General features: G+C 38.6%; 1 protein-coding gene across 1 annotated transcript; it reads left to right on the top strand.

Annotated features, from left to right (window-relative positions):
* The first annotated feature begins 2,375 nt into the window (after window positions 1-2,375).
* LOC130069422 (C-type mannose receptor 2-like) lies at window positions 2,376-11,724 on the top strand. The gene is made up of 5 exons (XM_056233293.1): window positions 2,376-2,423; window positions 3,076-3,114; window positions 4,595-4,978; window positions 5,222-5,575; window positions 10,441-11,724. The coding sequence occupies exons 2-5, from the start codon at window positions 3,078-3,080 to the stop codon at window positions 10,794-10,796; spliced, it is 1,131 nt and encodes a 376-aa protein (XP_056089268.1). The 5' UTR covers window positions 2,376-2,423; window positions 3,076-3,077; the 3' UTR covers window positions 10,797-11,724.
* Window positions 11,725-14,686: the final 2,962 nt, after the last annotated feature.

Raw genomic sequence — 14,686 nt, 5'->3', positions numbered from 1 at the left:
CTGTACCTAAACTCACTACTCCAGACCGATGTGTCTCCAGAAGCTTGTGTTCTGCAGGTGAACAGCGTATTGTGGTGCATCATCCCTAAGTGACACAGAATCACCTTCACAGACCTTCACCTGGACTGTTCCCTTCTGGAGGAATGTCCACGGGTACTGGGCTGGACTAACTGGGACTGGTCACGGCACTTGCATATTGTTGTCCTATGGATAGTTTGATTGCTGCTAATGCTATTGCTCTCCTCATGTGTAAGTCGCTTTGGATAAAAGCGTCTGCTAAATTATTAAATGTAAAAATGTAATGTAAATGTCAATTCTTTTTAATGAAAAAGATTTATCAAAATTAAGCGAGTTTATGCTTAAACCATGAACAAATATATGCCAATGCGGCATATATATTTACATATATATTTATATATAAACAAATATATTTTTGATCAAAAAGACTTAACATCTTAAATCATTTTGCGTCTCAAGTAAATGCATATTTACGGTACTTTTTAACATCATAATACTGGAAAGATTTTTCATGTAGATCACTGTAATATAATCTATAAATGATGTGCTGCCGTCTCATATTTGCATGTTTAAAAGGCTACACAAAGACACACTTCACTACAACTGAATTTTATTGTGACATCATAGCAACAGTGATGCAAATAAAGCAGTTGTTTATTATACCCTTCGTTCTCCAGTCTCCAATATTCTCCATCATCAACCCAAAGACTTTCAGTTTGCACTATTACTCTTCAGTTTAAGACTCAAACGCCACCATTTCATGCTCACCACTTCCCTGCACATTTACTGTACCTGTTCCCCTCAGTGCTGCCGTTCCATCAACATCAGTGCTGTTCAATAAACTGTTTTGGGTTCAATTCTATCATCCTATCTGAGTCTCCATAACAGATATTGCATTTCTGCTTTATAGCTGAATTGAACTCAATTCATCATTAGTCAGTAATAAAGAGACACAACACTCACGTTAACATGACCGCTCCTGGTTTCCTGGATAGATCGTGTTTTTTTCCACATCATTACCATCTTGAGGATCAACGGCACACATTCAAATTCTGTCCTGAAGATTTAATCTGAAGCACATGTGAATGTTCATCACTGAGGGACAATGGGACACTAATGATTATTATCTGCATCAAACAAATAAAGAACATATACAAATGAAAAGGGAATCCAAATTCAAATGTGACACTGACTCAATGACTCAATGTTTTCTTTTAGAGCTGAAATTAACTCTGTTTGCATCAGTGCATCATTTTCCTGTTATGACTGTCACGCTACTTTGACACATATTGTATGTGTATTGTTTAAAGCATTTTATAAATAAAGGTGACTTGACTGAAAATATACTTGTGCTCTTTCATACCTCAGCAGATTCTTCTTCATGTCTAATAGAAGAACTTCATGTTTCTTCTGAGAGTCAATCTGATGAGAAATTGAGTTGATATTGAAATCTCTTTAAATATGAAAGATTTTTCCAGGGTTTTTCCAGAGGTGATTTTGGATCTCTCTTTTTATTGCTCCATAAATCACTGTCAAAAAACCCTGTAAACAGAAAAAAAAAAGTAAATCACCATGTTTTTAGGAAAAAAAATATTATATAAACCAGATCAATTAAATATATGAACAAACCTTCAAAATATACTTGTGAATAAAACTGTAAAGTTTGGTGTCTGTAAAGCTGCTGAAGTGGAGAAAAACTCAAATTGAAACATACATACGCAAAAAAGCACAATAAAATAAACTCTTAAATGTGTACTTTAGATGTTTTTCCTCACTAGTCTGAATGAATACCTGATACATATGAAATATATGAAAACCCAAATATCCCAAAATTAACCAGTGCATGAAAAAAACAATGTTTTTGCCTATAGTATACACACACACACACACACACTCTCACGCACACACACACATACACACACACATACACTCTCAAGCACACACACACACACACACACACAGATACACAGACACACACACAGACACACTCTCTTTCTCACACACACACACACACAAACACACAAACACACACACACACACACACACACACAGACACACTCTCTCTCACACACACACACACACAGACACACTCTCTCACACACACACACACACACACACACAGACACACTCTCTCTCACACACACACACACACACACACACACACACACACACACACACACACACACAGACACAACAGTAAATGGACATCACACACTTTCGGTCAGTAAATCGCCTTAGGGCAAGAGAGGAAACAAATAAACCACAGACGGGAGTTTTCTCTCCAGGAAAACTAGAGCTGGGAGGAGCAGAAGGAGAGATATCAGTCTGTCCTGACAGGGAAACACACACACACACACACACACACACACACACACACAATCGCACAGAAATCCCAACATCCACAGGTAAGAAAAAGAGTTTAAGACAGTTTTAACTTTACACTGATTACAATAGGATTGATTTAACTGTGTTTTGTATTAAATTATGCTCGGTTGTATTATTTAGTAAAAACTAAAGGTTCTTCATTGACATTTCCATTAAGAACCTTTAACATCCACATAATCTTTTACATTGCACAAAAGGTTCTTTATAGTGGAAAAAAGTTCTTTAGATTTTTAAATGTTTTACACACTAAGAAAACATGGTTCTTTTAAGAACTAAAAATGGTTCTTCTGTAGGATCACTGAAAAAAAACACAAAACAAACAAGTGTACAAGAGCAAAATATAAAAGTAAATATTAAAATAAAAATTGCGTTTACAGTAATACACTGTAGAACAGCACTGTAATTCCAGATCTCAATTTCTATGAGACAGAGTTTTATCCTGAAGGGTTTAAAGTGGAAACGTGCAGCATAAAACAGTATTTTAACACTGCACTGACACGCTTCAGCTTTAGGAGCTTTGTCTGTGTGTTTATAATTGATGCGGAAGCTAATAAGCAATGATAAAGTAGGAATGACATGCTCTGAAGTTCTGGATTCTGTACGAACTTCAGCTGCAGTATTTCAAAGCAAATGAAGCTTGTTTGTTGAGCCTGTGTTCTGTCTTTCCCTCAGGAATGGAGAGAATCACACTGACGTCTCTTCTGCTCACAGGTGAGTGAGTGTTTAATGCAGTGCTTCAGTTCTAGTGCTCGTAGTGTTAGTGCTGTGCTGAAAGTGTTCAAGCTGAGTGTGAAAGTGTGTTATTGTGCTATTGAGGAGATCAGACGCACAGCTTTACTCAAACACTCATTTTGCACACAGAACATTTGCGACTGAAAATGACTGAGGAAGACTGTGAAATATTTAGGCGAGTGACTCGATCGAAGCTCATGAATACAATCCTAATCAAAAACCACAACTCCCAGAATGCATCTCCTGGATTTCATGCCTTCAGGCAACAGAGCAAGCGTGAAAGTGTGACGGACACTTTCACGCGAAAGATATAACGGTTTTTCTTTTTTATGTTTACATTTGTCATGTTTCTTATATAATTGTTGATTATAGTGGAAATCCATCTTGTAAATCATGTAAACTTGATTGACTGCTTCATTTCCCCTTTAAAGCGCCCGCTATGGCCCGATGTCCATAAAAGTTAGCATGCTTCTTATGAATCATGTGCCGCGTGTGCTCACCAAATGATAGGAAGTTGGACTTGGCCACGCCCCTTTTCTAAATGACCCAGCTATAGCCATCCAAAGGCCAAAGATCAGCTTTTTTTTTTGGATAATTATTGACATTGAGTCCTGAGAATTGTGCCGCAGGGGTTTTATCGCGGTTGAGCCAAAAACCTAGGACTAGTTCGCCAAAGTTGTTTTTTTAAATAATCCCCAATATTTAACGAACGATTTGATTGACAGCTGCGGTCCTAGAGGCAAAGTTGCTCAGAATGAGGAGATCTATCATCCGTCATAAATGTCGTGTGTGAAAAATTAACCATAAACCTTGTCTGTTAGCTGCTCAAACTTCATTGGCCGTCGCCGGCCAGGTTTTTCGAGATATGCGAATGTCCTCAAAGTCAGTCTTGGCTCCTTGGACGAAGACACCGCATGCCAATGTTCAAGTCAATCAGACTTAGGGTAGCGTAGTTATAACCATATTTATGTTTTTTTCATGTTATAGCGCCACCAGGTGGCCAGTCGCTGTCTTACAAATGTGAAAATATCTCATTCCATTCACGAGTTATAGCCATTTTATAAAAAGCGGCTCCTCCCACTTCGGTGAATCAAAATTTCAACTTTTTTTATAATTATTGATAATTACAGGACAATCATTAGTGAAAATCTAAGACTAGTTCGCCAAAAATAGTTTTTTTCAAAAAATCCAAATTACCCATTATTCGCTAGCTTTGCTCCTGAATGAATCAGCCGTTTGAACACATCGGTTGAATGACTCACTCACTCACTCATTAACACTGCCGGTTTCATATTTAAAAATATAATTTCATTTAATATTTCTTCATTAAAAATTGTAAAGGTAAAAAGTGTCCCAGTAATCAACTATAGGTGGCAAATATTGCCCCGTAATGATAAAGATAATGTGTGTCATCGATCAGTGAGATCATCGTTTGAGATCTGAATGTGTCTCTTCTCAGCCGTGGTCAGTTTGTCTGCAGGAGCTTTGCGTCAGTATCACTTTGTGAATGAGAGAAAGAGTTGGACTGAAGCTCAGAAACACTGCAGAGAGAAATACACAGATCTGGCCACAATCACCGACACACAACATCAGACCGACGCAGAGCGGGTCATAAAGAGTGTGAACCCTAATGCTGATCATGTCTGGATCGGGCTGAAGAGCACAAACACATGGATATGGTCTCTGAATGACTCCACGTTCTACACAGCAAACGAGTCCCAGTACAGGAACTGGGCACCAGCACAACCAGAAGGAGATGGACACTGTGTTTTTATGAAGAAGGCTGATGGACAATGGCATGATGCACCCTGTAGTTTCACAAGGCCATTCATCTGCTATAATGGTGAGTTCAGCTGTAAGATCACAACACACAGATATGTGCTTTATTAAAGACCATATTGAGTATTTTCATGTACAATAATAATAAAACATTTTTAGTTTTGAATGATAAACTATTATTGCATTTAGTGGATTTGTCCTTTTGTCCTTATGTTCTTGTTTCTTTGTCCTTATATTATATTATTTTTTATGCATTTAATTTCTGTGATATTTCACTTCATTAGACAAATGTCTTTCTCTTTTAAAGCCAGCAGTAAAACATGGGTCCCTGTAAATGTGACAAAGAATTGGACTGAAGCTCAGAGTTATTGTAGACAGAATCACACAGATCTGGTCAGTGTGAGGAACCAGAGTGAGAATAATGAGACTAAGAAGTTCATACAAAACAACCAAATTTCATCTGATGAAGCCTGGATCGGTCTGAAGAGACTCTGGGTTTGGTCAGATAACAGCAGCTCCACATTCACACACTGGCACACTGGTGAACCCAACAGCGGATCCGAAAGACAGGATGTCTGCACCTCCATTGATATCAAAAACCACGGAGGACGATGGGTAGATGATCCTTGTACAGGTCGTTATCCCTTTGTGTGTTATGACAGTAAGTAGACGCTCACACACACACACACACACACACACTGACCCAACCCCTGAACCTACCCATCATACACACACTAACCCGAGTCCTAAACCTACCCACACACACACACACACACACACACACACACACACAATCATCTAAACAAATGCAACTCTACATGTGAAACAACACAAACTCTAAATCACAGAATGAGTGCACTACAACTTTAACCAACACTAACCAGAGTTAATTTGTGTAAAAAAAAAATTCAGACGGAAATTAGACGATAACTAAAAAAACGTTTTGAATGATGAATAACAAAAACTATGACGACAATCTATTGACATTTTCATTAACGAATAAAAACTAGATGCCAATGTTAGGTAGGGCTGTTTTGGGCAGAGATCCAGTCAGAACTGTGTGAGCTGTAGATGCTACACTAGAACACCGCGCTGATCGACCCGGCGGGACACGAGTTGGCATGAACATGAAGCAAAAGAATCCGGTTTGTTCTAGCGTGTGACGCACACAAGCGTTACTGTTTCCTTAATGTGATCTGCTCTATTTGGGACAATCATTTTTAAGATTTAAATAAAAGCCTAAACTGAATCTGGATTAAACCGCTCGATTTATATGATAAGTTTTATGACTAAAATATCTTAATATGCAGGGGTTTGGACGACACGAGTGCGAGTAAATGATGACAGAATTACATTTTTTGGGAGAAGAATCGTTTAACTAAAAATGTTTAATGTTTTTGTAGTAACACTTTAGTTTAGGGTCCAGTTCTCACTATTAAAGGAGAACTCCGGTAGCCTGGCAAGCCAGACCTACATCAAGATGTTAGGTCTGGGAACCCACAATTGGCATACCTCAATCCGAGGGGCGGATAAACGGTTGTCTTTCAATATCCCTCGGCACGCAATAGGACAGCGCTACAACCAACCAGAGCAAGGAACGGCTGTGGCTGAGTCAGTCCTGTGCGTTTTTCCACCAGTGAACCAGCTAGTTGGTATATTAAACTTTTGCCGTATCCGGTCGTCAAAACTCGGAACACATCTTCTTGTGACGTTCTCTTAACTCCAAGTCATCCAGAGTCGCGTTTGAGAACTTTGTCAGTGTCCAGACAGTTTAATAAGAAGATATTTTAAACATACAGTCAACTTCGCGTATACAGGCAGAAGCCATCTTTGAAATACAGCCTTTACCAGTCGATCTACGAACGCCGATCCAAGTGCGCTGGTGAGATGTGAACGAGCTATAAGTTGTGATAAGGTGAGCGCGAACAGCAGGCTTGGATCGGCGTTCGTAGATCGACTGGTAAAGGCTGTATTTCAAAGATGGCTTCTGCCTGTATACGCGAAGTTGACTGTATGTTTAAAATATCTTCTTATTAAACTGTCTGGACACTGACAAAGTTCTCAATGCTTCGGTTTGAAGGTAGGGACCCTCATTATGCTACCGTGCTAGTGTGGGGCTATTTTGAGCCTTGTTAGTGGTATTAACAAGCGATTTTTATTTGTCATTACTCTATGCCCAATATACTAGCGTTATACTAGCATTATAGGCTAAACTGTTTTAGAGATAAAACTATTTACATTCGATAATCATGAAAACAAATCTCAGATAACGGTTGACTAGGTAACAATGTGTAATTAGACCAAAGGTTCATTTTGCGCCAGAGTTCTCCTTTAACTAGCTGCTTATTAACATACATATTACTCAGCTGTATATTTCTTCACGCCTCGACGAAACTTACCAATTCACAAAATTAACGGAATGCATAGCCGATATAAAAAACTGGATGACTAGTAATTTCCTACTACTAAATTCTGAAAAAACAGAGATTCTAATTATTGGACAAAAAACATCCACACGTAATAACCTAGAATACTGTCTAACACTTAATGGCTGCTCTGTCAAGTCTTCGTCGTCGGTTAGGAACCTGGTGTGTGTGTGTGTGTGTGTGTGTGTGTGTGTGTGTGTGTGTGTGTGTGTGTGTGTGTGTGTGTGTGTGTGTGTGTGAGTGTGTGTGTGTGTGTGAGTGTGTGTGTGTGTGTGTGAGAGTGTGTGTGTGTGTGTGTGTGTGTGTGTGTGTGTGTGTGTGTGTGTGTGTGAGTGTGTGTGTGTGTGTGTGTGCTCTTTGATACCAATCTCTCATTTGAAAGCCACTTGTCTAGTATCTGTAAAACTCCATTTTTCCATTTTTAAAAACATATCTAAATTACGCCATATGCTCTCATTAACAAATGCAGAACAATTAGTTCATGCGTTCATGACCTCAAGGCTAGATTATTGTAATGCTCTACTGGGTGGTTGCCCTGCACGCTTAATAAATAAACTACAGCTAGTTCAAAATGCCGCAGCTCGAGTTCTTACCAGAACCAGGAAATATGACCATATTAGCCCGGTTCTATCAACACTGCATTGGCTCCCTATTAAACATCGTATACATTTTAAAATATTGTTGATTACTTACAAAGCACTAAATGGTTTAGCTCCCAGTACTTGAGCGAGCTCTTAACGCATTATAGTCCTTCACGTCTATTGCGATCTCTAAACTCCGGCCAGTTGATAATACCTAGAATATCTAAATCGACTGCAGGCGGGAGATCCTTTTCCTATTTAGCACCAAAACTTTGGAATAGTCTTCCTACCATTGTCCGGGAAGCAGACACACTCTGTCAGTTCAAAGCTAGACTAAAAACACATCTCTTTGACCTAGCATACACATAATACATTATAGACTTCGATAATTCAATGTTAGGCTGCATAGATTAGGTCAGCTGGAACTGGGAACACTTCCCTTAAATCTTGATGTACTCGCTACATCATAAGAAGAATGGCATCTACGCTAATATTAGTGTCTTTGTTTATCCCGAGGTTTTCCTGCAGCCTGCCGGATCCAGGCCGAATCCAGATCTGACGAAGGAGATTCGCCTGGACCCGATGACAATGCAGTGCTGAAGTGTCCACTATCCTCTCCCTATGGAGGATCCCTTTCCCACTCTACAGATAAAGCGTTGTTGAAATCCGGTTCGCGTACCTCGAAGTGATCAAATAAAATTCTGTATCAAATTTATAGGCAAGACAAGTAGTTTAATTAGGCATGGTTTGTAGGGAAATTACAAACCTGCGCACACATATTCAAACGAATATAACTATAGAATCAATTCTTAATGTGCATGTGAACGCCATCAGGTCACAGGTTCACGTTTAAAGTCTGTTTAGAGAGAACGCCGTCGTCTTAGTGGCCCCTAATGTAATAACAAATGATAATTTTGCTGGAAGTGAATCAATCAAAACCAACTTTAGCCGGAAATAACATTATTCAAAATCGCTATAAAGCCAAAACAATCTCTGTTACCGTAAATTGTATGTTTATCTCTGTAAAGCTGCTTTGAAACAATCTCCATTGTTAAAAGCGCTATATAAATGAAGATTTACATTTACATTTAGTCATTTAGCAGACGCTTTTATCCAAAGCGACTTACAACTGAGGACTAAACCAAGCGAGTCATCGTGAAGAGGCAAAAGCAACGCAAGAAGTGCTCAAAATACAAAGTTCAGACATAGCTCCGAGTAGCATAAGCCAGGCAAGCGAGGATTTAGAGGAAAGGATTTTATTTTTTATTTTTATTTTATTTTTTTATGTTAAGTGCTCCCGGAAGAGATGAGTTTTCAGTTGTCTTTTGAATGTTGTCAGGGATTCTGCATTCCGGATGAGGGTGGGGAGATCATTCCACCAGCATGGAACCGTGAATGAGAATGTTCTGGAGAGTGATTTTGTGCCCCGCTGTGATGGTACCACGAGCCGTCGCTCATTGACCGATCGTAGGCTTCTGGTAGGGATGTAGACTTGTAGTAGTGAGTGGAAGTAGGAGGGAACTGAACCTATGGTCAATCTGTAAGCAAGCGTCAAAGCCTTGAACTTGATGCGAGCAGCGAGTGGTAGCCAGTGCAGAGAGATGAGCAGAGGAGTGACGTGGGCCCTTTTGGGCTCGTTGAAGACAAGACGAGCTGCAGCATTCTGGATCATTTGTAGAGGTTTAGTTGCACATGATGGAAGTCCAGCCAGAAGAGCATTGCAGTAATCAAGCCTAGAAATGACCAGGGCCTGGACGAGAAGTTGTGTTGCATGCTCAGTTAGGAAAGGCCTGATCTTCCTGATGTTGTGCATAGCAAACCTGCATGATCGAGCTGTCTTTGTAATGTGGTCTGTGAAGGTCAGCTGATCATCAAAGATTACTCCAAGATTTCTGACCGACCTTGATGGGGTGATTGAGGTGATTGAGGATGAATCTAGGATGAGGATGACTTGACTTGACTAACTCTCACTAGAGTGTTAGTGGAGTATTAGTAGACTGGAAGGGTTAGGGATAAAAAAAAGTTGACATGTAGTTGCAAAGTTACTTATAGTCAGTAGAATGTCTGTTTGAGGAGCATTACAATAAAGAGTTGGCAGATATTAAGCAGACAGTCTACTAATACTCTAATGAGAGTTAGTTGACATGTAGTTGCAAAGTTACTTATAGTCAACAGAATGTTCAAAAGGGACCATCAAAATAAAGTGTTACCAAAATGTTTAATGTTTTTGTGGTAACACTTTTGTTTAGGGTCCAGTTCTCACTATTAACTAGCTGCTTATTAACATGCATAATTACTAGGATATTGGCTGTTTATCAGCACATATTAATGCATTATTCTGCATGATCATATTCTGCATCCCTTGATCCACCCAATTCCTAAACTTAACAACAACCTTACTAACTATTAATAAGCAGTAATTAGGAGTTTATTGAAGCAAAAGTCGTAATGAACAGTTAATATTGAGATTTGGACCCTAAACTAAAATGTGACCGTTGTTGTTTCTGTTTGTGCTCCAGATAAACTGGTTCTGATCAGACAGAATCTGACGTGGACAGGAGCTCTGAAATACTGCAGAGATGAAGACATGGACCTGGTGTCGGTGGACTCGCCGGAGATCCAGCTTCGGGTGGAGAACGTGTCCTCGATGGCCTCCACTGCTCACGTGTGGCTGGGTCTCCGTCACTCCTGCGTGCTCGGCCTCTGGTTCTGGGTCAACGGTCAGACCCTGTGCTATGAGCACTGGCATCCGGGTCACGGCACCGGGGAGGAGAACTGCATTACGACAGTGAGATCCGGAGCCATTCAGACCAGCAACCAGCTCTGGATCAGCCTTCCTGAAACTGAGACACACAACTTCATCTGCACCAAGTGAGAGAGAGAGTCGAGTGACGGTTTATGAAGATTCAATCAAGCCCTTTGCCGTCACATTATCTCCATTTAAAGTCCATATAACCTTCACTTTTCTGAGATCAATTCATGTGGTGATGGATTCAAACATTTACTGTGTTTTCTTTCATTTTGCTCTATTGGTGTTTTTAGTTTAGTGCATATTATCTAGTAATTACCATAAAATTGCATGTGATTTTTCCCTTATTTGTTAGTTGCTTTGGATAAAATAATCTGCTATATTAATAAATGTCAATAGATAAATGTAATGATCTCATATTGATTAAAATATATTATGGAATATCTGTACTTTTAAAGCACAAGCATTTAAATGAACTGGTGAAGGTTAAAATATGTTATCTTAAATAAAATTGTGATCTACAAATGTTTACAGTGGCATCAAAAAGTATTTGGACACTTAAAAAATAATAAACAATTACAAGAGAAAAGCTCTAGCATCATTTGAGCACAGATGACACTTGGTTTGATATTGAATTTCATCTAGTGCAATGAAATACAGATATTTTCAAGTGTCTTAATACCTTTTGAGGCTGCTGTACTTCCCTTCCATGTACCCGTTAATTTGGGGTTTATAATTACCCAAATAACTGTCTGTATAGGGCTGGGTTGAAAATATGAATTTCTTGATTTTAATCAATCCTCATTTTGATGAACCAATATCGATTCATAAATCCCGATCTTTTCAGTTGATGCGTGAACAAAACTTCACAAAAAATTATTTGTAGCGAAGAAGAGATTTGTTTTCCTTTGATAAAAATGTACCAAACCTGATATTTTTTAATTAATCGACATAGAGATTGGAATTAAATCAAATTGTGAAATTTATTTCGATACTCAGCCCTAGTCTATATTTACATACATTTTGAATGTCAGTGATTTTCTTCTTTGCTGGATTTCTGTAAGTCTGTGATTCATATTCATTTCTTTCTGAGAAAATAAAGCTTTGGAAGAAATTTCATTTGTCATTGATGTCTTTTCTCTGACTGTCATCTTGTGTGAATCTGATCTATTTTGTCGCATGCTTAACATTTATTCTGGCGTACGAAACTGAGTGTTCTTTAAGATCTTTGAGTTTGTAGCACAGATGCATGATTTCAGAGATAAACACATGATGTACAGGTACCCGAGGGAGAATGAATCAGGACGTCCCGTAAAGACTAGATCGGCTGGAAGGGTCTAAAGCTTGAATGAGCTCACAATGAAGGTGAAAGTGACTGCAAGTATTTATGTTCATTCTTGTTAATGTAATAATTTGGCTTTTCATGGTTCAAAGCAAATAAAATTGTATTGAATGTTTACTCTGCTCTTTTCCATATGGGAGTTTAATATCAGTAAATTTGAGATATAGCCTACCATAAAATCAGCCCACAATGTAGACAAGTGAAATTACTGAAGGAAAGCACAATATACAAGCATTCACTCTTATCTTATGTCTGATATGCTGAAAACTGCTATGCTAATGCTCAACACACACAATCAGGAACTACATTGTGACAAAAAATGCAAATGACATTAAAGGGGTCATGAACTGGCTTTTTAATTTTTTTTATATTGTTGTCTGAGGTCAACTTATGACGTTCGCTTGGTTTTTACATTCAAAAACATAAAAATGAATAAGTAATAGGCTATTTTCTACCCTAGTTTTGAGCCTAGCTCAAAAACGCTCGGTTTTTATGGGCGTCTCGCATTGAAGACTTGGAAGTAAACACTGCTGTGAGTGGATAACAGTTTTGCATATTATAATGAGTTTCGTGTAATGCGCGAATCGGTGGGCGGGGCTAAACCGGCCGTGTTGAAGTAGGCGTTGATCTTCTTCTGCGGGGGTGTGTTTTATCCTCTGTGTCGTCATAGTTCCCCGCTTTGAAAAACGAGTCGTTTGCTGAGCCTGGTGTCAATAAAAGCTTTTATTGGACTAACAAGGACGTTTTCAGTTCTGAAACTTACAGGATATTCTTATAATATGATGACCTCTTAGAGGTCAAAAGCTCAAGGAAAATTTGATTTCTCAGTTCATCACCCCTTTAAAATCTGAGAAATTCAAGGTCAGTAGTATTTTGCATCCCTGGATAAATAATGTCTGTCGTTTAACATTTTGTATCATGAACAGTTGGCAAATATTTTATTGCATTCTCATATTCAGAAAGATTTGGCAGGGCAAGTAAAAATCTGAACCTGTGTGTTATATTAAAGGCACAGCTAGAACAGATTCTTTACTGTCATTGCTTAATACAACAAAACCCCACAGTTTAACACGAAAGATACTAAAAGCTAAATGTCAATTATAAACTAGATATAATGGTTTTAAGATTGTTTTAAGTTTACTATAATTAAAAGTTGTGTTTTTAAAGACCTTTAAATGTAAAAAAATATGGCTTTTAATTATTGTGTAACGTTGAATGGCTATAATTAAGAAATAAATGTATTAAGTACAGAAAAAATGTGGGATTAGATTATATATATATAATATAATATATAATCTAATCCCACATTTTTTCTGTACTTAATACATTTATTTCTTAATATATATTTCTCTATATATATATAAGAAATGACAAATCTGTCATTAAAGAACACATACTAAATATTTGTACCCATGTCCTTTTGTATTGTGGAATCCTTATTATATCTTGGTTGTTTTATCCTTTATTGTTGGGGCATTAACAGCAGTTTGGTGCAGTTTTTATATACAGTGCTTTATAAATGAATGATTGATTTGATGATGATTGATGATCTTCGCTTCACTCTCCATCCAGTAGGTGGCAGAAATGCAACATTAAATGGTTTGCCAAGCCTCATTTAACAAACATGAGGTTTCACTAGTAGCTGCTATTATACTGTAAAATGACTTTCATACACTGCTTTTCCACATGATGCATATAACTAGAATAATAGATGTATATTAGTAAACAGGTCTCAGAGCCACGATGGGATGCCCCTCTCGTAGGTCTGCGTCAAACGGTGTGGTACGAGTTAGATGACAGTTTCCTGACACATTGAGTAAAATAATTGAAAGTAAGGGGGGGGGGGGGGGGGGCACATTATGAAATAAATGCTTTTCTTCAAAACACGTTGGCCATAATTATTGGTAGCCCTAGAATTTTTTTATAAGTAGAATGTCTCTGAAGTATATTCCCATTCATCTTTAAATTTTTTAGCATGCCAGGGTGACTAGGAACATGACATTTTCTAGCTATGACTATGACAATGTAGCCTGGATGCCAGCCGAACCCCGCCCACAACATTTTTGGGTCGGGAAGTTCGGTCTGGACTCGCTCCATTGAGGAGTAATTATGATCAGTTAAAAAATGTTCGGGCCAATCAAATTGCCAGGGCGGGCTTTATACGATGATGGACACAGGTGATCTGCAGTTACGTAATCATCACGTTATCAAAGAGCGCTTGGGTTGAACTGGTTTCCCTCACAGACGACTGCAGCTGGAGAACTGAGATGTAGAGATTCCGCTATCGCGTCTGTCGTAAAAGAAATCGACAGCGCATTCATTTTAATAGACGAACATAGAACTGCAATCAAGGCATTTGTCGATCGGAAAGATGTGTTTGCCGTCCTTCCTACGGGATTCGGCAAAAGTTTAATTTATCAGCTGGCTCCGATGGTAACTAAGAAGATGGGACGCAATGAAAACCCTGTGGTCGTTGTAGTTTCTCCTTTGGTCGCACTCATAGAGGGCCAAGTAAAAGAAGCAACACTCGTTATTTTACTTCTTCCAGCGTGCGTGCATTTGAGTTCTGTAGTTGACAACTGTGCTATGCAAAGTAGTTGACTTACTGCGTTGCTCTCATTGGTTCTAGGTCTATCCAATTGAGTGCAGAGTTTTTTTTTTCCTGGTTCGGTTA

This window comes from Rhinichthys klamathensis, unplaced genomic scaffold (assembly GCF_029890125.1).
Source record: "Rhinichthys klamathensis goyatoka isolate OS25496 unplaced genomic scaffold, OSU_Roscu_1.1 h1tg000366l_1, whole genome shotgun sequence".
Taxonomy (NCBI): Eukaryota; Metazoa; Chordata; class Actinopteri; order Cypriniformes; family Leuciscidae; genus Rhinichthys; species Rhinichthys klamathensis.
This window is presented reverse-complemented; position numbering and strand designations above follow the sequence as displayed.